This window comes from Biomphalaria glabrata, chromosome 3 (assembly GCF_947242115.1).
Source record: "Biomphalaria glabrata chromosome 3, xgBioGlab47.1, whole genome shotgun sequence".
Lineage (NCBI taxonomy): Eukaryota > Metazoa > Mollusca > Gastropoda > Planorbidae > Biomphalaria > Biomphalaria glabrata.
The window spans coordinates 17,936,382-17,962,290 of NC_074713.1; the positions used below are offsets into that span (position 1 = coordinate 17,936,382).

General features: G+C 31.2%; 2 protein-coding genes across 3 annotated transcripts; one reads left to right on the plus strand and one right to left on the minus strand.

The window, feature by feature from the left end:
- Window positions 1-604: 604 nt before the first annotated feature.
- LOC106069688 (crossover junction endonuclease MUS81-like) lies at window positions 605-13,288 on the minus strand. 2 transcript variants are annotated; one of them, XM_056024468.1, is made up of 16 exons: window positions 12,931-13,288; window positions 9,802-9,874; window positions 9,573-9,629; window positions 8,223-8,512; window positions 7,548-7,646; window positions 7,336-7,416; window positions 6,175-6,263; window positions 4,582-5,595; window positions 3,919-4,041; window positions 3,274-3,373; window positions 3,039-3,155; window positions 2,575-2,670; window positions 2,230-2,355; window positions 1,997-2,100; window positions 1,270-1,353; window positions 605-755 (listed from the first exon to the last, which is right to left on the minus strand). In XM_056024468.1, the coding sequence occupies exons 1-16, from the start codon at window positions 13,111-13,113 to the stop codon at window positions 689-691; spliced, it is 2,703 nt and encodes a 900-aa protein (XP_055880443.1). In that variant the 5' UTR covers window positions 13,114-13,288; the 3' UTR covers window positions 605-688. The 2 variants fall into 2 exon arrangements, with proteins under 2 accessions (XP_055880443.1, XP_055880444.1); XM_056024469.1 differs by lacking the exon at window positions 9,573-9,629.
- Window positions 13,289-13,540: 252 nt separating this feature from the next.
- On the plus strand, window positions 13,541-25,186 carry LOC106057051 (Bardet-Biedl syndrome 1 protein homolog). The gene is made up of 15 exons (XM_056023800.1): window positions 13,541-13,677; window positions 15,502-15,671; window positions 16,407-16,496; window positions 16,792-16,916; window positions 17,046-17,092; window positions 17,630-17,738; window positions 18,304-18,435; window positions 18,527-18,633; window positions 19,027-19,150; window positions 19,806-20,034; window positions 21,324-21,482; window positions 22,054-22,187; window positions 23,210-23,344; window positions 24,219-24,305; window positions 24,416-25,186. Coding segments are annotated over exons 1-15 (1,737 nt in total). The 5' UTR covers window positions 13,541-13,675; the 3' UTR covers window positions 24,503-25,186.
- The last annotated feature ends 723 nt before the right edge of the window (window positions 25,187-25,909 follow it).

Below are 25,909 nucleotides of genomic sequence, written 5' to 3' on the forward strand. Positions count from 1 at the left end.
ATGCTCCAAACGGAGCTGGAAGACCCAAGTCTGAGTTCCAAGAGTCAGTTGTTGATGATTAAATTATCAGTAAAGCATTTGTGGTGTGAATTATTTTTCATGAGCCAAAGTCACTTTATTTTAAAAGTGTATGCATTTCTGAATCAACATTGACTATACTGGGTTAGCCCTGTTGTGTCAGTCTAACCCCAAATGTCAACCTTTCTGTGATGGTAACTAAAACCCAAAGAATAGGTTCAATGCTATTACAAAGATAGTTGAAAATATCCACAGAAGAAAGATTTCCCAGGAAAATGGGGACAAACTGTGCCCTTGCTACCACAAAGAACAAACTCTGAAGCACACTGATTTTGGGGGTGGGGGGGGGGGGGGGGGTGGAACTGCCAAATTATGAAGACTGAAAATATCTGTCTATAAAAAGTGGCAAACTCATTCTCTTAATAATCAGCAAGCCCGGATTCAAACTGTGCCCACGCCATCCCCGTTGTCCTATGGGAGGTTTGGGCAAGAATGTAATTATTTTCAATTCTGAAGGAACATCCGATAGGTGTTGAAACATTGTAATCAAATTATGTTGATTTATTTGGTTAAATAAAATTATATTATGCAACACACACCAAATAACAGTTATTAATTAAATTTTTTATTGTTAAGTAGGTACATTAATCAAACAAGTTGAAATAGAAAATTATGAAAGACTGGATGTCTGTGTGTACAATAAACTCACAAGCCTACTCAGTGATATACCAAGATTCCTGGGGAACAAAAAACCCAGTAATTTTATGTTAAAAACCTAAATAAATTCCACTTCTACAGAAACATATATATATAATATATATACACACACACAAGATCAATCTGAATATCTTACATTATTATTAACAACTATATTCCTTAAATCCTAAACACTTTGGAAAAGTTGCAGATAACTCTCACACATATTGGTATTAGTGGCCAAAAAAACAACTTTAATCAAACTTATGATCATGTAAATAACCAAGATTACTTCTCACATCATGCACTATAATTACTTTATTTGTATACTAAGTGCTAGACAATGTATTTTTAGTTTTACATTGAAGAAGAATTTTGAGGTTGTCTGTTACTGTTATTTTTACTTTTTTATTTCATCAATACAAAAAATTTGAATGAGTGCAGAAAGACGAGTCAGTGTTATAAATTTGAGAAATAGTCTAAATAAAATTCTAATTACATTGAACAAAAACAATTAAAACTAGTGAGAATATGAAACATTTAGACAAAACCCACCTTTCTGATTTACCAGTTTTAATGCCTGACAACAGTTTTTCTTTTTCTTTAGCATCCTTACAATTTTCAAAAGCTTCCATTAGGCTGGAAAAAAGGAAAAAATATTATTGTTAACTAAAGAAAAGAATTATTGAAATACAATTTTAGTAAAGCACAATACAAACAAAAATTGGCATTTACATATATAGACATCTGAAAATATGATTGAATGTTATGATACATGTTGGATATAGGTACATTCTTCTGTTTGAGCAGCTCTAATAAATAACAAACAGCTGATGGAGAAAGTAAATGCAAATGTTTCACCTTAATTCTAGCAAGAGGCAGAGGTGAAAATAGCAAAAGTATGTTCCTTCAGTCAAAATGATGTTTAGGTTTTTTTAGGAAAATATTCTTGGCTTTAACATTGTGCAGGTGGTATGCTATTTAGTGTTGATATCAATGTAGATATTAGTGGTTATTTTGTTTGTTTTGAAAGCTTTTTCTCCTTCATGACAAAGATATATCTAAAAGAGCTTAGGGGTTACCATAACACAAGAAGAAGTCAATCATTTCAATTTCTTTTTCTGTGAAGTCATTAGTAAGTGTCTAGGAAGTTTACTGTAGTGACAGATATGGTATACATAAAGCAGATGCCGGGATTGAAGTTCTTAGTAAATTTGATAAGTTGGAGAAGAACTTAAATGTCTGAAATGTGGGTACAGAAAGAGGACATGTGACAACTTACAATGAAAGTGTTGGGTATACTCTAGTGATTGCTTTGGCTCTATCAGCTGAGATTCCTGGGATTTGAAAAAGCTGCTTCATAAACATTTCTTTTACTGTAAGATCCTTAAAAACAAAGAACAGAAAAAGATGTTTAATAATGTGGTATAAAATATGAAAACTTAACAGCTAGGCTTAGTAAAAAAAATTTAACAAAGTTTTCATGTAAAATTTAATAAATTTCTCAATATAAACCTTTTGCTTAACAGAGTTTTCATTGAAGATGTTGAATGGAAGGAGATAGTGATTCTGATTCATAATGTTTTGCTGGTCTTTGACAAATCTGATCTGGTCCAGCAACACAGCATGCAACCTTTTAGACTTAATAAAAATGAACAACAATAAAAGGTTAAGTTCATAGTTGGCATGTGCACATTTTTCAAAATTGTTTTTTGAAAACAATGATAGAAATTTTGAAAATATCAGCTCTTTAAAGGCAGGCAGAAATATAAAAATACAGATAAAATAAAAATGGTTTCAGGTCTTTTTTTTTAACTACTGGTTTAAGATAAATCAAAAGATTTTATAACATGAACTTACACTGAGATGCTGCTGAAGAAAACGTGTCATTGTTGAAATGTAAGTAGCAACAGCTTCTGGACCTGAACACATTTTTACTTTGAAGCCATCTATTATCTGTAAAAAAAAAAACAACAAGATTTTATCTTAGATCTATTTATAAAATGAGGTAAAACATTAAGCTATCAAAACTAGGAACTTGAATCTAGATCCTTGTAAGGAATCCCACCAAAATAATTTGGCTAAAGTAAAAGCAGTCGAGCTCTATGAAGCTCTTGTTAAAAGATAACCTCAAAATCAAGTTTATAAACACGTCTTCATGGGAACTTGAATTACTTATATGTTTATAAAGAACTTATGCATTACAGCAACGTTGTTTGTCTAAAAAAAATTTATTACTGATGTGAAGAAAATGATTAACTTAGGAAAGTATTGCAAATAGTCTTTCATACTGCTATCAACCAACATTTACCTACAGTTATTACCTGTGAATTGACTATGGACTGCTTGATTCTTTCTTCAGAAATGCTAAAATTTTGTATGGATCCATATTCCTCAACAAGAATAATAGCCTCCTTAATGCCACAGAATTTCAGACGACACTGTGAAAATATGAACATAACTATTTTAACCAAAGCTATTTTTAATTCTAATTTGTACACATCATTATATTCTAAAAAATTATTGAGTTTAATGTAAACATTTTCCATCCATTTTCACCTTTTGGTCTTTCATGCGCCCTTCTACAATACTTTTAACAAGATCATCTAGACGTTTTCTTTCTATGATGTGGTTTAATACTAGCTCCCTAGCTTCAACCCTGAAAATGATATAAAAAATGTGAAGAGCATTGAAATGACAAAACAACATCAATAAAAATGTTTTAAAATATGTTATTAACTTTTCCTAAATCTTTCAGATTTTTACTTTAACTTAAAATTGATACCTAAAAAAGAAAGATTGCTTGGCAGTATACAAATTACAAGGTAAAACAGGTGACGCAAATTTGTATTTTAACCAAATTATATTCATCACTTATTATTTCCTTTTATGTAAACTTGATTGGCACCACAAGCATGATTTTTTCTATTTTTAGATTTGTCATTTCGTTAGTAAAGACCAATTAAAATATTTTGTTCACCATTTAGAAAAAAAAAAACATTATTGAAAAGTGTAGCCCTTAAAAGTAAAGTAATAGACAATTGCTTTTAAAAATGTAACTAATATTCTAAACTCTCAAACCACTCATAACCCATCTAACAATAAAATTAATGCCATTAATTACTATAAGATATATCACAAGGACATAATATCTTCAAAACACATGCTTTAGCAACAAACAAGAAACAATCAAATGTCCAGTACCTATCAATCTGAGGTGGTACTATCTCTCTAGCAATCCACAGAATGTCTCCTACATGAAGAAGGCGTAGGTCACAGTGAATGCCAGACTTGATTAAATCAGGAAGCAATGTTTTGCTGTTGGTCCTGTTGAACAACATTGCAATTTGTATAAGTTATTGCACAAACAAGTATGTAAGAAATATTTATAATCTGATGCAACATACAAAAAAACATTAAAACAAGTGCAAAGATAAAAAAACAATAAAACATTTGTTTCTATTCCATACATTTTCTATCAAGTTACTATCAAAAAAATTCTTCAGAATGTTATTTTTAATAGTAATTGGTTTCCATGAAGCTATCGTTATTAAATTTAATAAATCAAATTTCTGAAAATAACTTCTAATTAGAAAATTAATGTCATATTTTTTGTCAGGATAATATCTAACTTATAAATTCGAAATAAAATGGGAAAATACACTTTACCAAAGCAGCGATGCAAAATAAAGAAAAAAAAGCTAGCTTTTTCAGAATATTTTTTTTGTTAGGAGGGGGGGGGGGGGTTGCTGCGCAAGAGGGTTAAAAAAGTATTACTTCAAATTAACCATTTAAGCATCTTGACTATTCATTTCATGAATTACACAGTACAGCCTAGCACAACTAAAGTTGAAAGTGAACACATACCTGCCATAAAACTCTCTGTTATCTAAACACAGGATAATCTCAAATGTGTGTGGTTCTAAGGTAAATAAAGGCGTTATTTGTGATGTAGTTACTGGCCCTATCTGTTTGGTTGAAACTTGTTGTTCTGGCTTCCTTGGGAAATAAGTTAGCGGACAGGCTTTGACTAATGGCCTCTGGTTTTCACTCGTTAAGTTAGCAGCACTGACAGATTTAGTTAAAATTTTTTTTTCAATATGAGTAGATGACTTGTAGGAAGTTTCTTTAGAAGAGACTTCACAGCTATCTTTAGATCTGACATTTTCTTCGTGTGTTTTCTTGGGACATTTTATACTCACATAACTACTAGAAACAGGATCTTTAGCACTCACAACTTCATCAATTTTGGCAACATGGTTGTTGAGTAATTCTGATTTAACCCCTCCAGCCATTAATAGTCTTTTTGACAAAGGAATATCCAAGTCTGGCAGATCATCATCATCAGAAAAATGTTTCTTTTTTACAACAGCCTTTTCAAATGAAGGACGTGCTGGACCACCTGAATCACTATCCTCACTTAACTCTACAATGTCACAATTTAAAAAATCTTTTGGTGATTTGATTAGTTCAACAGAAATAACATTTTGTTGTATCGAATTCGGTTCTCTTATTTCACTTACAGTTGATATCACAGGTAAATCTACATTTTTTTCAGGGGAAGGCAGTGGTGAAATTGAATGTGCAGGTTTAGACATGGGAGAAAACTGATGGTAGTTAGCCATGGCAAAAGATTGATTCATCTCAGTGTCACTGGAAATCAAGATTTCATCTTCCAGATCAGCTTTGTATGCATCTGCATAACCAAAATCAGGGGTATTAGAAGAAACCTTGGTGACAGAATGTGTTGTTCTTGTTGACTGGCAACAATTACTGGCAAGACTGGTATCTTCTCTAGAGTCATCAAATCTTTGAACCAATTTGTTTTCTGCCTCCTCTAGCTGTTGAGCCAATTTGATACCAGCTTCAGTTAGAGAATATCTAAATAGGACAAAAATAATAGTATTGTATTGAAAAAGATTTTGTCTGAAATACAACCAAAAAACAAACACAAAACAAATAGCTTGAAAGTATACACACAATAAAAACATATTGAGAATTAAAAATAAAACAAACTTCTTTCTTGACTTTCAAACTGAGAAAACTAATTTCAAATGTTAGCACTTACCTGATATATAAAAAGGTTTGGTAAATTGTTAATTTAGGTCCCGAGTTTTATTTTATTTAACAATAAACTAACATCACAATAAAACACAAAATGAAAGGATTATAGATTCTCTTGCAAACATATTTGAAAATTTATTAACCTCATTGTGTTTCACTGTCTAAGTAAAAAAAAAAAGGGGGAAGGGGGGAGTTCCTAAAAAATATTTCCAAGTGTTGGCAGCTCATTTAAAAAAAAAAATAGTTATCACTACATACAAAGAATAAATGAAACATATTTTAAAAGAGCAACCAACACCAATTTTAGAATAAGAACAGAACATCCGTGACAATGAATACCTTCCAAAAATAGAATATACAGAGTTCTCCAATACAAATAAAATTGTTCTAACTTACTTTGCTGGGCTGCTCACTTTACTCATAAATCCTTTTCTAATCAATGAGGATGCAGATGACCAAGCAGTATATCTGCTTCCAGGATCAGGCTTTAGTTTCAAACAAGACAATAAACATGTTTGGTTTACTTTTGAACTCATTGTTGTAGAAAAATGTTTATCTCAAAGTAATATTTAATTAATGCAAAACTTATTTAAAGAGCTAAAATTCAAAGGATGAAAATAAGTAAAGTAAAAAAATTAAAATTAAAAAAACCTGGTTGATTTGTACTCATATAAACTAATTATCAAGCATTTCTTTCCAAGAAAATCTGTCTAAGATTGTGTTACAAAAGTAAAATTAGATTCTTTTTTACTTTATTTTAATTTAATCAATACAAAGTATATATTTGTAGAATTTATTGACTTAATAAAGAATGGTATGGAACAAAATTGAAACCTTCTACCCTATTCATGTTTCCATCCAGCCAGCAAAGCAGTCAGTGGTTAAGAGAAATATGCCTAACAGTCTTTTATTATTTATATGAGATATTTTATTATGTTCCACTTCTAATGTAAAGTTCACAAGGAAATGTTTACAATCAGTCATCTATCAAAATGCCTAACTGAATATATCCATGCTAGGCTGAGTGACTAAAACATAATGATCTTAACTAGGCTCTGTTTAAAAGGTATGATGATTACTGTAAGTCTTGAGATAAAAAAAAAAGAAGAAATTTGAAATGCTTTGACAATGTATATCCATCTCTCTCAACATGAACTATAATATAGCTATTTCTATTGATTCAAATTCATTAACAAAGTTTCATTAGATCAAGACATTTAAGTTACTAATTAGTTATCCTCCCCCTAAAAAAACCATTGTCCTTAAGACGATGACACAGTTATACCTGCGAGAAGTTTTTTTTAATTCATTATTGTCTGTAATGTTACAAACCGACATCCAATAATACTTGACTCTATTAAGAGCATGATTCTCTAGAGTGACTTTTACGCAAACAATATTAAATTTTTTTAATGTATTTCAAACTTCATGAGTTTTCCATACAATTTACAAGCACAGTTAATATAAAAAGTAAATAAGAAAACAAGGCCTTAGAAATGGCTATGTGCCAAAATCTATAAAAACAACAACAACAACACATAATACAAGATAAATTACCTTAGTAAATGACTTGTCACATAAAGGCTGAGCTGCTTGCACCAACTCAGCTTTTAACATATATCCTTTGAACTTTGGACACTATGTAACAATAGAAATAGATGTAATTCAATGAAGCTGTGTTGTTATCTAACATATAAATCAAATTAAAAATGATATTTAAAATTTTGCATTTAATCATTTCATGAAAAAAAAAAAATTAGCCAACTTACCTGCATATGTCGATAGAGAGTTAAAACCAAAGCATAAGGACCTGATCTATAAGCTGGAATGTAAACTCTTCCTTCAGAACTTGAACGATGGTTTGTTTTCTGAAAAAAAAACAACCATAAATGAATAAATTGTTGTTGCAGTGATTAGTGTTTTGGTCATCGTGGGAAGTGTGGTCGAGAGGCCAAGTGCGCTTGAACTTGGCTTGGCTTGGCTACCTAGAAGGGGGCGCGAGGTTCGACACCCGACTTGGGCAGAGTTGTGTTTACTGAGCGCCTAAAGGCAGCATGGAAAACCAACTCCTAGATCCCCCCCCCCCCTCACTGGTCCACAAATGAGATTGGACCAAAAGCGCTCTGAGCATGCTATAAGCATGAAAGTAGCACTATATAAAAGCTATAATAATAATAATAATAATAATAATCACATAGATCCTTGATAACTTAGCACAAGGAAAGGAAATTTTACTTATTTTCTTAGACAACAGTTATCACTAATTTTAACTGTTTTAGTTCTAGGTAAGATTAGTGTCTAAACTGAAGACCTCATAAGTGTACATTTCTCTGACTTTTAGTGTAATGCTGAGCTTTTTAAAAATGGTTTGTATTTACATTGCAATTACATAAAATATCAGGGTAAGCTTTCATAAAATAGGCTGTAAAGCGAAACAAAAATACCTTTAGTGGTGGTGCATCATGATCACTGTCAGAATTATCACTTATTTCATGTACCCTAGTCAGTACTCTGCTACTGGATGCATGGGAATCTTTCAAAGATAATCTCTCCTGATGCAAAGATGTAAATTCTTGAGGTTCTAAATGAGTTGGTTGATTGAATCTTGTATCTGTATTCTCCTTTTTTCTTGAATGAGTCTTGCTGATCTTCTCCTTCACTTTGTTGCCACCAAACGCAGTTTCATCCTTATCAAGATTTATGGCCAACTGAATGGATGAGATTGAAGAAATCCCTTTCAAAGGAGAAAAAAAAAACTATTTTATTAGTTAACTTACTGATGTGCATCAAATGATTCATTTATTTCATACATCATCTATTTGTGGTGATATCCAAAAAATCATGATATCTAGATCTATGAATATAAATCTTTAAGGTGTTACTAAATAACATGTTGTGTGAGCTGTAATTATCCAATAACAATAGTAAAGAACAAATTTAACATTAATCATGTATAAATATCAATTTAACCTCTATCTCTTTCCTCTCATCTACTTTAATCACACTGTCATCCTGCTTTCCTCTACATCTTTTTAAATATAAAAGTCCATTACAACATGGCTTTGTGCAGAATAATTTTGAACACAAAATTATACGCTAGAAAAATACACAACTTTTAATGAAAAAAAAGTAATGGCCTGGTTACTACACAGCAATCCTTTTTTTTTTTAAATCATTGTATCAAAATGTTTAGAAACTTCAGCAGTTTTAAATCTGCACAATTATGTAAATAGTCATTTTGCAGCACAAAAAAAAAAAAAAAAAAAGCCTTGTCAAATTAAGCATGGTCTTCTGAGCATCACCAATAAAAATTAAATATCCATAATTAAATAAGGCCTCCTCTGGCTTTCAAAAAAAAAAAAAAAACATCAGAAAAAAAGGTCAATCAAAAGTGTGTTTTTTTTAAATAAAGAGAATAAATAAATAAAAATTCATGATGTCAATTTTATCCTATCACCATAAAAAAATATGTCACCAATAAAAAAAAAAAAAAAAAAAAAAAGGACACCCAAACTCTTTTGCTCCCTTCACAAATACATTATTAATTAAAAAGTAACTTTTCTCTCTAAATATATATGTTTGACTGAAATTGTTTTGTTTTTACATTTCATGTATTTGTATTTTAATTATTTTAAATATTGTTTGAACTGTTGTATAAACCATGAATAGTTAAAAAAAACAAAAAACATTTCCTTTAAGATTATAAAGTAAACTATTAAATATACAACTTTTTAAAGATGAATAGTAAGATATTGATGAGGTAATAATATCAATTATGCGGTCAAGCATCTTACCATTTTGTTTCTTATAGTCTAACAACTTTTCATCTAACATATTACAAATCTTTTCTCCTAGAAAACAAAAAAAAAAAAAAAAAAAAGAATATTTGTTAAATAAAAATTATGGTTAAACATATAACTAACATACAAATACTTTTTTTTTAAATGAATACATTGAAACGTATTGGTTTTAATATATTGGTTACTGGTTTAAGAAATTCGAAACAAACATTAGGATTCTTACCAAAGTTTTGTAGAATTCTACAGTCCTTTCCAGTTTCTAATGTGAGAGGAAACATTTTCAAGGACTTCAGAGCCTGACAGGATCAAACAGATGGAAATATAACTATTTACTATTAGAAAAGAAAACTTTAACTCCTAATTTAAGATTCTAGATCTATATTTAATGAAAAAAAAAAAGAATTATCTGATGTGGGTCTATTAGATTTAGTTTTTAGGCCAATTTAAAAAAACAAAAACAGCTTGAGTTCATACATTCATAGTTTTATTGCATTTCCCCCCTCATGACTGCATCATATTTTTTTAAAAAAGATAAAACTATGCATGAGACGAGTATGCTAAACACAATGATTTTTTAATGAACATACAAAAACATAAAAATCAAGTCTCACCATAACAAAAACCATTCTTCTTCTAGTAGATCTACTACTAGTAGTCTAGATGAGAGTACTAGATCTAGGTCTAGGTCTAGAATAGTCTAGATCTAACTAGGAAACTAGATTCTAGATTTATATAAATTAGATTAGATCTAGAGTAACTTACGTTTATCGAACAAGTTAAGCTCATTCGCCGACATTTTTTATGTTTGAATTTGTGTATCTCCGTAAAAATTAGACCTAGAAAAAAACTGATTGTATCTATGAACTCCTCATCCATTTTTCTTAAAAAGTAGACATGTTTTATCCTATTACTACTCAAAGTTAAACTTATATTTGATGTTAAAGTGGGTCAGGTCGATGATTTCAAAAGCTTAAATTATCGAACACTGTTTTACCTTTATCTTATCTTATCGAACATATTAAGAACTTATCGAACACACAAGAAGTATGGTGTTTTAAAAGTGTTATAATCTTAAAATTTTGTGAAAAGTATGGTGTTTCAAAAGTGTTATAATCTATATATTTTTTTTATTTATATCATTTTCTTTTTACGCCATGTCAAGACAGACAGATTTTTAGTCATTTTCACATGGTCCACATCGAAGGAATCTATCACTGATCAGCTCTGCTTAGTCGGCTTAGAAACTAACGGTGCTAAGCCCAGTAACACATTACCGTAGTACTTATTTAGGTCTAAGTTATTTTGAGACATAAGGCCATTAATAAATTAAATCCAGATATTATTTATTTGAGGGAGAGCCTAATAAGCTTTGGTAGCCAATAGATAATCCCGCCCTCCCCAAGTCATTGCAGGACACAACAGTTTACTTGGACCGACTTGGTTGACCTAAAAAGAAAACATACGGTACGCGGCCCTACGTAACTAGCCGCCGATCTAGCACGCTCAGTGTATGTAACAGTCCAAAAGTCAGTGCTAGATATTTTTCGATCTGGGCGGGGAGGGGGGGGGGGTGCTGAAAAGCTATGGTAGCTTGCGAGCTGTGTTACCTACAGATGTAGATAGATCCGCCCTCCCTAAACCACCTGGTTGACCAAAAAAAAACCCACCGTATTTTAGAGCATGCTTAGTATTTGTCACACACACACAAACAACATATATCTATATATCTATCACGTCTAGTGTTTGTGACCTAATTAGCGGCTTGACCGTAGGTACTCGAATGATGGCTCCTCCCCCTTTCCCCTCAACATTGTTTTTACTACAACTTGAACAATGTTTTGGGGCTGTGTTGGTGATCTGTGTGTTGTGCTATCACTGACCATTTTTTTGTTGTTGTGTGTTAGTCTGGTGGCTGCGTTTGGATTGAGTCTTGAAATTTACGTTGTTACTTAGCACTGAAAAAGTGTGAATGTTGGAGAGTGGAAATGCGTAAGAAGAAAGCGCGGGTAAGGGTGTGTAGGCAGAATAAGAGAGTGGTTAAATGTATTATTGTTATTATTTTGAGTATTTGTGATGTTTCAAAGGAGTGTCTTTGTAGTGCATTATGAGCTTTATCATACTTTATGGTAATATATATAGGCCTATATAATTTTATAGACCCTGCGCCTCACATCTAGATCGAGAAGCACAACTGACTATGTATTTGAGGCTGACGTCACATTTTAATGGTCGATCAATTATTGATGATCTCTTGATACAGTGTCTTGACTGTTCCCCCCCCCCCTTTTTTTTTACCTACCAAAGACATTTTTATTTCAAAATACCATATCTACATTCTATACCTCCCCCTTAGCCCTTTCGTTTTATTAATATCTCATCACATCAAGCACATGCGCTAGGAATTTGTTTATTGCCCGTAATCCAGAAGATAATAGCATCAAACTATATGTGTCATAAAATAAAGCTTTTAAAATGGGTACAATTAGTGCATATCAATGTAAATCTATTTACTTAGAAAAATATAGCACATTTACGGTAAACCAAAAATAGCTGATACAAATTGTAACACATGGGTAATTTATATATGTACTTTGCATTTACATTATTTTAAAAAATAACAATTAAAAAATATATAATTTAAATATTTTGCCTTCTTTGGGTTATATCCCTTTGATGTTTATTTTTAACATTAAAATGGTGTTCTATATCTTACGAAGCTGAGATTGCTTATATAAAAACAGCTATTATTGAACACCCCCTTTTTAAACCTCAATTTTCATGTTTAGGTAGCAAAGGACACTTTTAAAAAAAGTCGCAAATATTTCTCAGCCTAATTAGAAGCGTATTATATAGGTTTTGTTGAGCTGAAGCATCATTGGCATTAAAAAATACCCTTAACCCGAGACTCACTTCACTCTTCCCAAGAGGTAAAAAAACTTGAAATTTTTATACCAATATTACCAATGCACTTTGAATATAAGTAAAATGATCCTCGGGTGAAAATGAAACTAAATATAACATTATAACTTAACTATAAAGAAATGGACGATGCACAATAGGAATGGACTAGTTTCGTCATAATCATCGAAATAAAGGAGAATTTTTAAAAATACAATGGGGTGTTCGATAAGTACCTTAAAACGAAGGTGTTCGATAGATGTAAGTTACTCTAGTAACCTAGTTACTAAAATGTTTTTAAGGAAATTGAAGAAATTTTAGAAATACTTGAAATACTTATCGTCTTATGTCTTATTTATTAATTAATACTCTATCTAGATGTCTATTTTATATAGATCTAGAGTCTAGATGTAAATATGTAAGTATAGTAAATATATCTATTATTATTATCTACCTTGCCATAGGTATGAGCGCTTTTCCAACCTTTCTCTTCAGCTTCAATTTTCCATTCAGTCAACCACTGAGTAAAAAGTGGATTTGCATTTTTTGGCACTTTTTTCTTACGTTTGCCTTTTAAACTTTTTTTTTGCATCCCTTGTCCAAAAGCATTTATAACACTATTTTGAGCAGTAGTCATTTCTGAGCATAGACCTAGATCTAATATAGTCTAATACTTTACTTCAAAGCAAAACAAAACACGAAGAAAATGATATATAATCTACATCTAGATCTAGATGTTGTTTTTTTTTCTAGATCTAGACTAGAAGATTATTTAAATGTATATTGTTTACATTGGAATTACCGCCATCTTAAAGAAACTTATAACTAAAATTTAGATCAATATTCTACGGAGTTGCTTAAAATTTAATGGAACAAAAATAATTTTAAGATTAAATTATAATCTAAAAATAATTTTCTAATTATCCTAAAGATCTACACTGTTTTAAAAATAAGCAAATATTTCACTAATGAAAAATAGATCTAGAGGTAGTTAGTCTAGATATATATTTTAATTATAAAAAATAAATGCAATAAATATTTATTTTGTTAAGAAACTTATCGCGATCTAATTTTCATATCATGGCGGCCAAATGTTTTCATCGACAACCAAAGAAGTCCAAAGTTGACCAAACGTTTGTGCATTGAAAAATATACGTCTAGATGCTTTCAACGTAAATCTAGATTTATACAGCAATATAATGTAAGGAAAAATTTAATCTAGACTACTAGTAACTAGACTAAGACTAGTCACTACCTAGCCAGTGGGACACTAGACCGTAATTATGTAATACTAGTCGTGACTTAAGTTAAGTTATGTCTAGAGTTAGAGTGACTAGAGTTAGTAGAGTCCTAGACTGACCACTAGTCGTGACTAGTGTCAAGTCACTCTCTCTCTCTCAAGTGACACTTGGCTAGGTCACTAGCTAGTCTAGATAGTAGATACTTTTACTAGATCTAGATCATAAACATAGATCTAATTATCTAATCTTAGTCAATCTAGTTATATTTTATAACTATTTAAAATTAACTTATATTCTAGTTTAATAAGTTTTTAAAAACTTGACAAGGACTTCATTATGATAAGTACTAAAGATTCTAGAATATTCTAGATCTAACCTTTTGCATGATGTTCCTTAAAATTGTAATAATTTTTACCACTACTTTTATTGGTTGTTTTTTTTTAGAAGCTGAGTATAAAATTAAAATTATGCAGCCCGGTATTGTCTAGATTTAGCATCTTCCTACTATAAGGGACCACATTGAAAACATAAAAAGAAAATCTGATTACAGACCAACAGAGCTCAAGGAAATAGTGAACTGTTTTCTACATACCAATTACCCTAGCAATCAGTGGATCAGAGTTTACACAGATGGCTCATCCCATAAAGCCACCACAAATGGAGGAGCTGGAATACTTATAGAATGGGCAGATGGAGGAAAACTAGAAAAATCCATTGCAACTGGAGAGATCTCTGACAGTCACAGAGCAGAAAAAGAAGCACTAGCTGCTACCATGCTAGCAAATCATCCAAGTTCCCCTCACAGTCAGATTGTCTTTCTAACAGACGCGAAAACAACCCTCCAAAGCTTGCAAAACTCTGATTCCCCTTATATTAAAAACCTCAGAACAGCACTTACAAAGCTCAACAACAAGAGCAAAAAAACTGTTATTCAATGGATACCAGCTCACATACAACTAGCAGGAAATGAGAAGGCCGACACACTCGCCAAGAGTGGGAGAACAAACTCACAAGTAAACTCTGCACTCAATCCAAGAAGAAATGAAGAAATTAATTGTAGATAAAATAAATGAGAAATGGACGAGCTCCCATCCAAATCACAAGAAAGATGACGCTTACTATAAGCTATCCCGACAAGACCAACGTCTAATCTTTCGACTCAGGACCGGACACAACAGAATGCGACAACACATGTTCCGGAAGCTCAAAATTGGAACCAGTGAAATCTGCCCATGTGGAGTATCACCAGAAAATGCTGACCACGTCCTCCAAAACTGCTCTCTCTACCAAGAGGCCTGTATAAGACATTGGCCCCAAATCACCCCAATAGAAAGAAAACTATATGGAGAGCTCCCTGATTTGGAAACCACTGTGCAGTTCATCTCATGTATTGGTCTAGTCATATGAACACTCCAACATAACAATGAGAACGATGAAGAAGAAGAAGAAGAAGCATGTTTTGAAACTAACATAAGTAAGAGATATATTTGTTATTTTCACCTTTGCCTCAATATTTGTTTCATACCAAAAAAAAACACAACTTTCCCCAACTAATGTCATGTAACCATTAGAGGTAGGTGGACACCAGGGCATCCTAAAAACCAAGAAATTCAAAATCCCAGTCTTAACAGAGATTTGAACCTTGGTTCAGAAACCAAACATTTTACTACTCAGCCACCATGCCCCTATTAATGCTTTGGAGTTCCCCTAAGAACTTTTAATCACCAACCTTATTCTCATTATATTATTTTGCAATTGACTTTTTAAAATTTTTTGTATTCCAGGACAGAGAACAGTGACAAGTGGCTGGATGCCTACCATGACCCAGTGGCCTCTTTGTACACATTCACTCAGTGTCTGACTTTGTCTGACATTCAAGCTGATGGAGACTGGAAGCTCATTGTGGCTGATCTAGGCACTGGAACTTATGACATGAAGCTTAAAGTTTATAAAAGTATGTTATTCACAATTTTATTCAAGTATGATAAAAACACTTTGGTTTTAACAGCTTCCAAAGGGAGAAAGAAAAGCATCTATTTTGTTTGTACTGTTTGTCTGTAATGTTTAGATTTCAAAAATCAAAATTGTTATTGAAAATAAAATTTCCCCAATGCTTATATCATGCTTAAATTAGATGCAACAGCCACTTTTGGTCTTCTGAAAGCAATCCCTTTTTTTTAATTTTTTAAATATATATATTAGTTTTATCTAAACCACATGAGCAAGCCAGTGCTGTACATGTTTCCCAGAGGCTTTTGGAGTTATGTGCCATTTAGGAGTATTTTATTGACAATGAGAGCTTATCCCTAATGAAATAGCTATGAAACCTAGTATGCACATACACATAAACTTTTTTTAAACAAGCTTTAAATGGACATTCCAATGGTTTTGACAATTTTCTGTGTATATGTAATTAATCCTCATTACATTCCAACCCTTCTTTCTTTTGAAAGATGTTTATTCTAACCTAAAAAAGGTTCTTCCTGGAGTACAGTTAGACTGTAGACACCCCACCATAGCCAGCTAGGGTTTCTGGGGGAGCACTTTGAGCTTCCCAGTAGGGTTCGGGGCTCGCCGCCAAGCACTATTTCTGTTATTTAAATCCCAAAAAAGACACATATTTTAATGAAATATTTCTCAATATATTTTTCCATTTATTACAACTTTGCAATTATTTTTTTTTTTGCAGATACCACATTGTTGAGTGAACACACCATTATTGATTTACCTACTGGTGTAGTTACATTCTATATGGACACTCTGACACCTAGAACACCTGGTAAGCTAATAATAATAATAATAATAATCTTTATTATCCATGATAAAATTCATTTTACAATTGTGGATTACAAATAACAATACCTAATTAGAGCAAACAATTTGTATGATTGCACACAAAATATAAATTCATACCCCTGTTTCTCTCAAACATTACATGTGAAATTTACAACAGTAAGTTAGAAAGAATTCATATTTTGATTTGAATTAGCAGTTAATTTATTGTAGGCTTGTTTTGTAAACTAATGTGTTTTTATATCATGTATATTTTTTTACCCATTGAAAAATAATTTCAGCAATTGCGGTTGCCTCAGGACCTTACATTTATGTGTATAAAAACTTGCGTCCATATTTCAAGTTTACATTGCCACCACTGGACATACATCCAGTTGAAGAAGACTTGTGGAACCAAGCTAAAACTGTAAGGAATATAAGAACATTTAATTAGTGTTTTAAAAATATTGAAAAATATTTCTTTTTATGTGAACTTTGAACACAATTTTGTTATTTTATTTACCGTTCATAATTTTGAAACTTTTGTCTTTGTTAGGATCAAGTGAACATACTCAATATGCGAGATACTTTAGAGGCAATGAGGTAGTATGTAATTTTGAAACTATTAATATGTATTTGTAGCATAACATTAATAAAATTATATTTATTTTACTTTTTTTTCTTTTGAAAAGTAGAATGGAAGTTGAAGAAGTTTAATTCTAGATCACTACAGAATTTAAATGTAGACTATTGTTTGCTTGAAATGAAATGTAGAATAGAGAGTTATTAAGCCATCAGCATAATCTGTGTCTGTATAAATCAACTCTTCAAACAATTACAAAGAAGAAGAGAAGAATATATATGTATATATATTTATGAAGCATTGTCTTTATGTCAAAAGATTATGTCAGAGTTCAGTATTGACATTGTGGCTATGTTGCTCTGTCTTATCATAATGTTTTAGTGATTGGCTACTAATTTTTTTTTTTTTTAACCGTCCCAAAAATATTTCTTAAAATGTTAATAATCAAATTGATTGTCAAGCATTCATTGATGATTATTTTAAATTTACTTAACTTTTATCATATGAAATAGAAAAAAAAAGGCATTTTTATTTGTTTTGACTTCCTCTGTGTACAGACAAGAAGGAGCATCATTAACTGTCAGATCTATTAAACTACTTCAGATGGAAACTAATAACTTACAGAACTTTGTAAATCTTCACAAAAACACACCCTTGAAAAAGCAGGTCATTCATTTCATTTGTAATGCAATCATAAAATTTGTTATTATCATTGACCATTTAATTTAAAAAAAAAAACTAACATAAATTTGTTATATATAAAATTGAAATCCAGACTCTATAGAATGTTTGATTTTGTACTTTGCATGTATTTATAAAATCAGTTTTCTTATACATTTTTTTTAAAAATGTAATTAAATCATTTATACAGTATTCTCATTTTAAAATCAGTAAAATGATCTTGTTTATCTAGATATGCTAGTTAATTCATCAAGGCTCATTAAAAAAATTGTTATATACAGGAATAAAAAAAAATGAAAATCATAGTTAGACTATTTAAATCAACTTCATGTCATAATGATGGTAGCTAGTTTCCCACTAAACACAATTTGAGCTATTTATTGTGGCAGATAATGTGAGATTTTAAAACCAAAAATTCTTTACAAAGGAGTTTTAAAGAATAATGTCTCTTAACCTAGGCTCATTGATTATTAAAATATGTCAAATAGATTATTTAGTCCATCATTTTAATTCATTGATAATAATGTTAACAATGTTTCTTTGATCCCAGACTGTGATAACCTGTTTGAGCACTATGAAGAAGTCAGTTCCTGATGATGATGCAATCAGTTGTCTTGTGCTGGGAACTGAGAACAAATCAATCTATATTTTGGATCCAGAGGCTTTCACTGTCCTTGCAACCGTTAGTGAACTATAATATAGTTTTAATATTGCTGTATCCTTAAGCTTATAAGCCATATAATGCTGTAGCATTTGATTTTTTTTTTCTAAAGGTAAATCTGCCAAATGTTCCTGTATTTATAAGTGTAAATGGACTTTTTGATGTGGATTACAGAATTGTTGTTTCTTGTAGAAATGGTTGTATATACACACTCAAAAGGTAAGTTTGTACAATATTTCAAGTTACAGGCACAACAACATTTTTAAAGTTATAACAGAAAAACTAATAGTACTGTTTTAGAGTCTAATATAATGTACACCTGAAAGAATGTTACATTAACCTTTGAAAAAGTCCATAATTCTTTTTTTTTTTTTAATCCAAATTTTCCTTTTATTTTGTGGAGTTTAAATTCAATGTATGGAATCGGATGTAAGATACCAATTTATGTACACTAACACTAGAGAAAAAAATTAAGGTCAAATTAAAATAAATGGAAGAAATAATTCTGACACAATAACTTGCTTTTATTGTATAATTTGTATAGTGAAAAGTCATCTTTGCAAAAATCTCAGTTACCAGACTTTAAAGTGTTTGAGTGTGAAATCATTACAGGGGCAGTACAGATGTGACCAGGAATATGATAGAGTTAAACTCACAGCCTGTTGGTATGGAGAGAGTCAATAAAAATATCTATGTGGGATGTATGGATGAAACATTGCACTGCTTCACATCAAAGGTATATACTAGCTTTTGAGATAAACACTTTTATTTCTTTAGAAAGAATGACCTCAAAAGTCAAAGCAATGTAGAAGTTATACCCTTTTCCCACAATGATAAAATGGTTTATAAATCTTCTTATTTAAAAAAAAAATTGAAGTTGTTGGTAACAAGTCAAATAAATTACTACAGAAAAGAAAACTTAAAAAAAACATACTGGAAATAAGGCTGCAATTTTTAAAAAATCCAAAACTCACCAAGGGACCATAATGAATTTTAAAAAATAACTAAAGAAATAGCTTGACAGGTGTTTTACAAATTTCACTTGCTTATCTTTGTGAAGTAAATGTTGTGCATAAAAAGCCCTTATAATTGACATTACTAAGCCAACTTATTCCAGTGATGATTTCTCAGACAGTCCTAATACATTAGATTAGATTGTTGTAATATACCTTTCTAAAATTGTTAAATTGAAAGGGTTAAATTTATTCATTGTTACTTTTTGGTTTAAAACAAAAACTAAATGTTTAAATTAAATTCGAAGATCTCAATAATTTAAATTTTCACTTTCTTTTTGAATTTTTAAACAAAATATATGGCAAAAAGCTATATTTATGATAGTAACACTGTAACCATTAATTGATCAAAATAAATATGCCTTTATCTTGTATCAGGGTAAAAAGCTGTGGACAGTGCGACTACCTGCCAGCATCACTGCCATGGAAGCCATAGACTATAAGCCAAAAAGTTTCACTGCTGTGATTGTTGCACTGAGTAACCAGGAGGTACACATCTACAAAGAGAAGTATTTAGTGGATGTTCTGAAGATGGATGATGTGGTCACTGGCATGAGGTTTGGAAGATTTGGAAGAGAAGATGGAACACTGGTCATGTCAACAAAGCGTAAGAAACATTTAGATTTTCCAATTATTACTTCATTAATTGTTTAAATATGTATTTCTTATATTATTTTTATTATTTATTTCATTAAATTTTCACATATTTAACACCTTTGGAAAAACAATTGTTCAGTGCATAGAATGTCACTGGTACTGGCCAAGAGGTTTAAAAAAGAAATGATACTATTAAATAGAAGCCCAAGTTTGAAGTCTGGTGGAGGATATGATCTTTTATTTAGGGTTTGAAGATTATTTTAAATGTAACCAGCATTGATGATTACCTAATGTTAGTTTAAAAAGCAGACTTACTTGGTTAAAAAGGTTAATAGGGGCTTCATATGGTTATCTCATGTTATCCCATCAGTTAGAGACGTTCCTTCCAAAAAGAAATTACTTACTAGAGTTTGAACTTTAGACTTTAGGAGTCAAGCTCCTTTTTTAGCACTGTCACTATGTTTCCACTAGCCATATACTAATTCTTTCAAGGTAGTTTTTTCTTACAAGAAAAGTATCCTTTGCCAGAACTCAAACACTGGACCTAGTAAATTCATCAATTAAGAATTACTAATTCTACATCCCAGTATGTTTTTGTAGCTGTTATATGGTCTTCAAGCACAAAAATATTCATTGAATGGTTATCTATAATTATATATCTTCTATAGCAATAGTTCTGTGACTATTTCTTAGGGGATTTGAAATGAATGAAAATTAATTTATCTAAATAATGCTTCTGGGATACATTTTTAAGTTTTGATCTGCAACAACGTTGTCATAGAGCCTAAAACTTTAAGAACTTCTGCTTTACACAATAGTTTTGTGGGGGGGGGGGGGGGTCATATGAAAGACATACAAATATTGTTTTTGTTTCAATTAATTTGTAGGTTAACCCTAAATTATTGTTTTTACGGCAAGGAGTCGTGGACTCCCCCCCCCCCCTTTTGTTTTTGTAAATGCTTTTAAAAACTAATTATGGTAAAAATCCACTTAGATATCCCTTTCTTTCTCTCTCTTCACCCCCCCCCCTCCATACTTTCCCAACTGGTCCAGATAAGTGATAGGATCATAGTGTATTGAGAAAGCTAAAAGCATGAAATAACGCTAAACAAAAACAATTGGTAGAAATATTATTAATCATACAAATTTATTGTTGTTGGTCTAGATCTATTACAAATTAATTATATGACTAATCCAAATAATTGATACAATTATACCTCGTGTAAGCTTTGTTTTTTTTTTTAAAGTATTTTTTTTTCTTGTTTATTTAAAGTTGATTCAATTTGTTTCAATTTCTAGGAGGAGGTCTGTTTGTGAAAATTTTGAAGAGAACAGCCAAATTTGAGGAAAAAGACAAGCTAGCAGGCCCTCCAGCTGCTCAAAATACTAAGTTGAATCTTCCCAAGAAGACCAAACTGTTTGTTGATCAAACTCAGAGGGAGAGAGAACAGTGTGTTGGTCAGTTATTTATTTATTTTTACTTTTGATATTTAAAAAATAACTTATTATTATGTACATTTTGATTTACTTGTCAAGCTGCTTTCTAAAAATATTATTTCCATGTCTCAACCAAGCATATGTTACAGTGCTGACAACTGTTACTTGGATAAGAAAGTCAAAATAAAACTTACTTCATTAAGACAAAAAATGAGCTAGTCTAATGGATCTGAACCTCAACACCTTCAAAACACAGAATGGGCAGGAGATTCCAAGATCAGGAAAGCACTGCATCAGGGGCCAGATATGGCCCAAGGGCTGTAGTTAGTTTGGGGATCTGTGTTAAGATTTACTACTCAATGGGTTATTTATTGCATTTTTGTTTTAACTATCTCTTGTTGGCTAAATCTTGGCCAATATACTGTTGCTGTTTTTTAAGGCTTCAAGCTGTTCGTTATTAACACCGGCAAGTCTTTTATGCAAAATATTAAATGTGGGTTTTCAAAAATTTAATTATTAATGAATTTCAAAAAAGCGGAGCATTGCTTTTTACATTGTTTATATGGAAAAATCATTTATTTATTTTTTAAAGCGATGCATAGAACTTTTCAACGTGATCTAGCTCAGCTTCGACTCAAAGTCCTAAGAGAGTATGTCAAAGCCCTAGATAGCAGCATGAATCCAATTTCTTCAGACCCAATGGAACCACTGAAACTCAGTGCACATGTAAGTTGACTTTTTCTATTCTTTGATACACATTTTTTTTTAATGATTTTCTACATTGTTGCCAAGTGGTAAAGTGACATTTTAACTAAGAAGTTCAAATACTAGTAAAGACCAAGATTTGATGTTCATGATTTCTTGGGACATCACTAAGTTCATCAGCTTTTGTTGGAAAAGTAATGGAAGTTTGGTTAGAATTGGGCAGTGCCAATCATTTATTTTCCCAAATACAGCACAGTGATTGATGTCCAATCTTCCACCAAGCTTATGGGAATACATTGCTGTGGTGATACAAGTTCCTTTAAGTCTTTAATTGCAAAGAATTTAATAGTAATGTATGTACATTAGGCTAACATTTATATACAAGCAAATCCACTAGATGTTCTCTTTCTAATTGTTGACAACACACACCCGTGACTAGCTCTCAGTCCACTAACTGGCCAGGTACACTCTCTTGACAGTGGGACACGGTTGGCCACACATGATGTATAATAACTGTGACGCAACAATTGCTTTATTAAATCTAGATCCCATGAAACTATCTTCAACAATAAGTTAGTATTAAAATTTTTTTAAAAGTCTCTAACAAAGAAGTTCAAATATAGGAAGTTAATATTAACCGCTGTATTTTGTTTTAATAAGAGAAATTTTATTATAGTTTTTTTTAAATTTCTTTTCTCAATTATCATATTCCTCAAGTTATGTTTCGTCTCTTTTTGAATACTTAGTGAATTTAAATAGATCATACCTTTTTTAAAAATATGATTGTTCCCATTAATCATATTAGGTTATAATTTTTATTTTTAGAACTCAAAACAGTTGAAATAATTTTGTTCAGATGTTTTCCTCTAATCTCTAAAAGTGTGAATGTGATATTAATATGATGAGTATTGTGATATGATCATAATGGAATAGTCAAAAGAAATAACTGTCACAAATTATGTCTTTTAAAAATTGTTTGAATAATTTTATGTGTCAGAAAAATGATTAAAAAATGTATTGTCAGATTTTACTTTTTCTGACAGGTTCAGGGAATTGGTCCAACATTCAAGTTTTCTGTAAAACTTCAAAATACTTCTTTAACTCAATCCTCCTCAAACTTGCTAATTACATTTGACTATGATGAACATTTGTATGACTTTCGCAAGAAGTTGATACAGGTTTGTACAACTGATTCACATTCTTTCTCTTCTTTGTATATGTGGTGAGAGCTAAAAATGATAAAGTCTTATAAGTTCATGGATCTCTCCATCAACTTGTCTGAAAATTTGTTTTGTCTGAGAGGGATCCAAGCAGAAGTAAATCCCTGTTACTGTTTACAAGATGCTTGGGTTAGAGGTGAGGCAGAACCCAGAGATGCCACACCCATTTTTCTCTGTACTGCATCAGCCATGCAGGTGTCTGACATAAAACATCCCACTGAGAAATATTGTGTAGATAGTGTCATGGTTGTTGGGGCTCATTGCCATCCCCACCAATGCTATGGACTCATTCCTTGGCTACTCCAACATGGGTTCTTTCCCCCCCCCCCCCTCCTATTAGCCTATTTGTCTCCTGTAATGACTGTTTCCACCCTGGCACTACATTGAGGATGAAAAACGTTGCCCAAGCTGATAGACATTTGCTGGAATTCATATGTATTGTTATAACTATATAAACTAAAGTATACTTGTTATTATTATATTGAAAGATATGTTATAACTTTTGGCTTTTCAGTTTGTATTCTCTTATATTTTAAAAATACTGTTTCTTTTAACTTTGCATCATGTATCAGATATTAAAGCTGTTATCATTTTAGTTTCTTAACCTGAAGGGATTGAGTAAAAATTTGAACTTAATGTTTGAATTATTTATGTGAGAGCTTATAGAATGAAATGAACTACCATACCAATACCAAAATATGACTGTTGGTTTTCCCCTATAAGTCAAAGTTTGTTGTATTAAATATTTGTTCATCATGGGTGTTCATTGTTTGAAAATTAAGAATATATTTTTTTTAAAGACTTTTTTTAAAGTATATTTTTTGGTTTTCAGGTGCCTATCCTTGTTCCAGGATTGACTTATAGTTTTGACACATTTATTGACTGTAAAACAGACAAGGGTTTAAGTGACAATGTCAAGGTAAAGGAGAGAATTTTTTTATTGCATTTCTTTAAGGCTTAGGAGTTACTTGATCAACAAATATTCAAACCATTTTCTCTTGATTTGTTTAATGAACTTTTTTGTTGCAGGTATATGTACTAAAGCCTGGGAAGTCTATTCCTCTCATCACTGGAGTGGTCAGCATGCCAGTTAGTGAGAGTATTGTTCTGGTCTAGTCACCATCTGTACATCAGTTATGATGACATGTAGCTGTGGAAAGTGGAATACTAGTGACATTCTACAACACATAAGCTGTCATAGTGAAATTTTTTAAGCTGAATCTCTCAAGTCATTTCTTGTAAAAAAATTTTTTATACAATTTCTATGACTTTCTTGCTAATAACGTTTCATAACATTGTACAAAAACACCAGAAATTTATTCTTTAGAATTCTTAAATTAGATGTTGGGGGGGGGGGGGGGGGGGGAAGGGGGATTTTCTTATTCAGTGGCTACCTCTGTATTACCAGCTGGATTACCAACCATAAAAAAAATAAAAACCTGAATTTGAGTTTTAATCATGTAGGTAATTAAAATGTGAAATTTTGCTGTTGTAATACTTTTGGATTGTTGTTGAAGTCAAAGCTTATTTCAAAGTTTTAAGTTTATTTCTTTCATTCGATTGAAGAATGTTTCAATTATTATATAGGCATTCAACTTAATTGCGAATTTGTAGAATATTTCAAGTTCTACATTTATTTAATTGTTCCCACACACTGACTCACACATAGACACTTACAAATTTAAATTATTATTTGTGCCAACTCATTTGATACAAAATGACTGAAAACTAGAGACCCTAGTTAAATGCTAAAGAGTTGTTATTTATTTTTTTGTTTTAAAATAAAAATATGTATTATTATTGTAAGTGTTCATTAAAATACTTGTATTGTTTTCATGTTTATTTTATTTACATTCCCAAAGGTGTCTTTAAAACTATAACCCCACATTGGGAAGTACACAAAGTATTTAATCTTTTTAAGTTTGTACATTTATTTGTGTAGAGCAGGAAACTCTACAGTAACCTTGCACTGCATATATATGACATTCATTTAAAAAAAATAATTTTCAGCCTAGAAAACATTTGTTAAATCAAAAAAAAATAAATCTTAAATTCTATTGGATACTTGCAAGAATATAAAGTACTTGAAAGTTACTTTGATAGAAATGTTTATTTGAGAAAATCTTTTTCTTTTAAGGCAATTTTCACTGTAGGTTAAAGCAGCTAATCTATAAGTGCTATTTGTTTCAAACATTTAGTCTTCAAAATCAAAAGCGCTATTAAACAACAATGGGACCTTCTGGCTGAGTGGTAAAACACTTGGCTTTTGAACTGAGGGGTCTAACATTTGAAACTCAAGGAAGACTGGGATTTTAAATTTTGGGATTTTTAGGACTTCTTGAGTCCACCCATCTCTAATGGTTAGCTGACATTAGTTGGGGAAAGTAAAGGTGGTTGGTCATGGTACTGGCCATAGAAACAGATGACCTTAACATCATTTTCCATATAGATCGCAAGGGTAACTTAGCTTTTGTACTTTATTAAAAATCCATTTCAACCATTGCCTTACAGCAGCTATTTTTA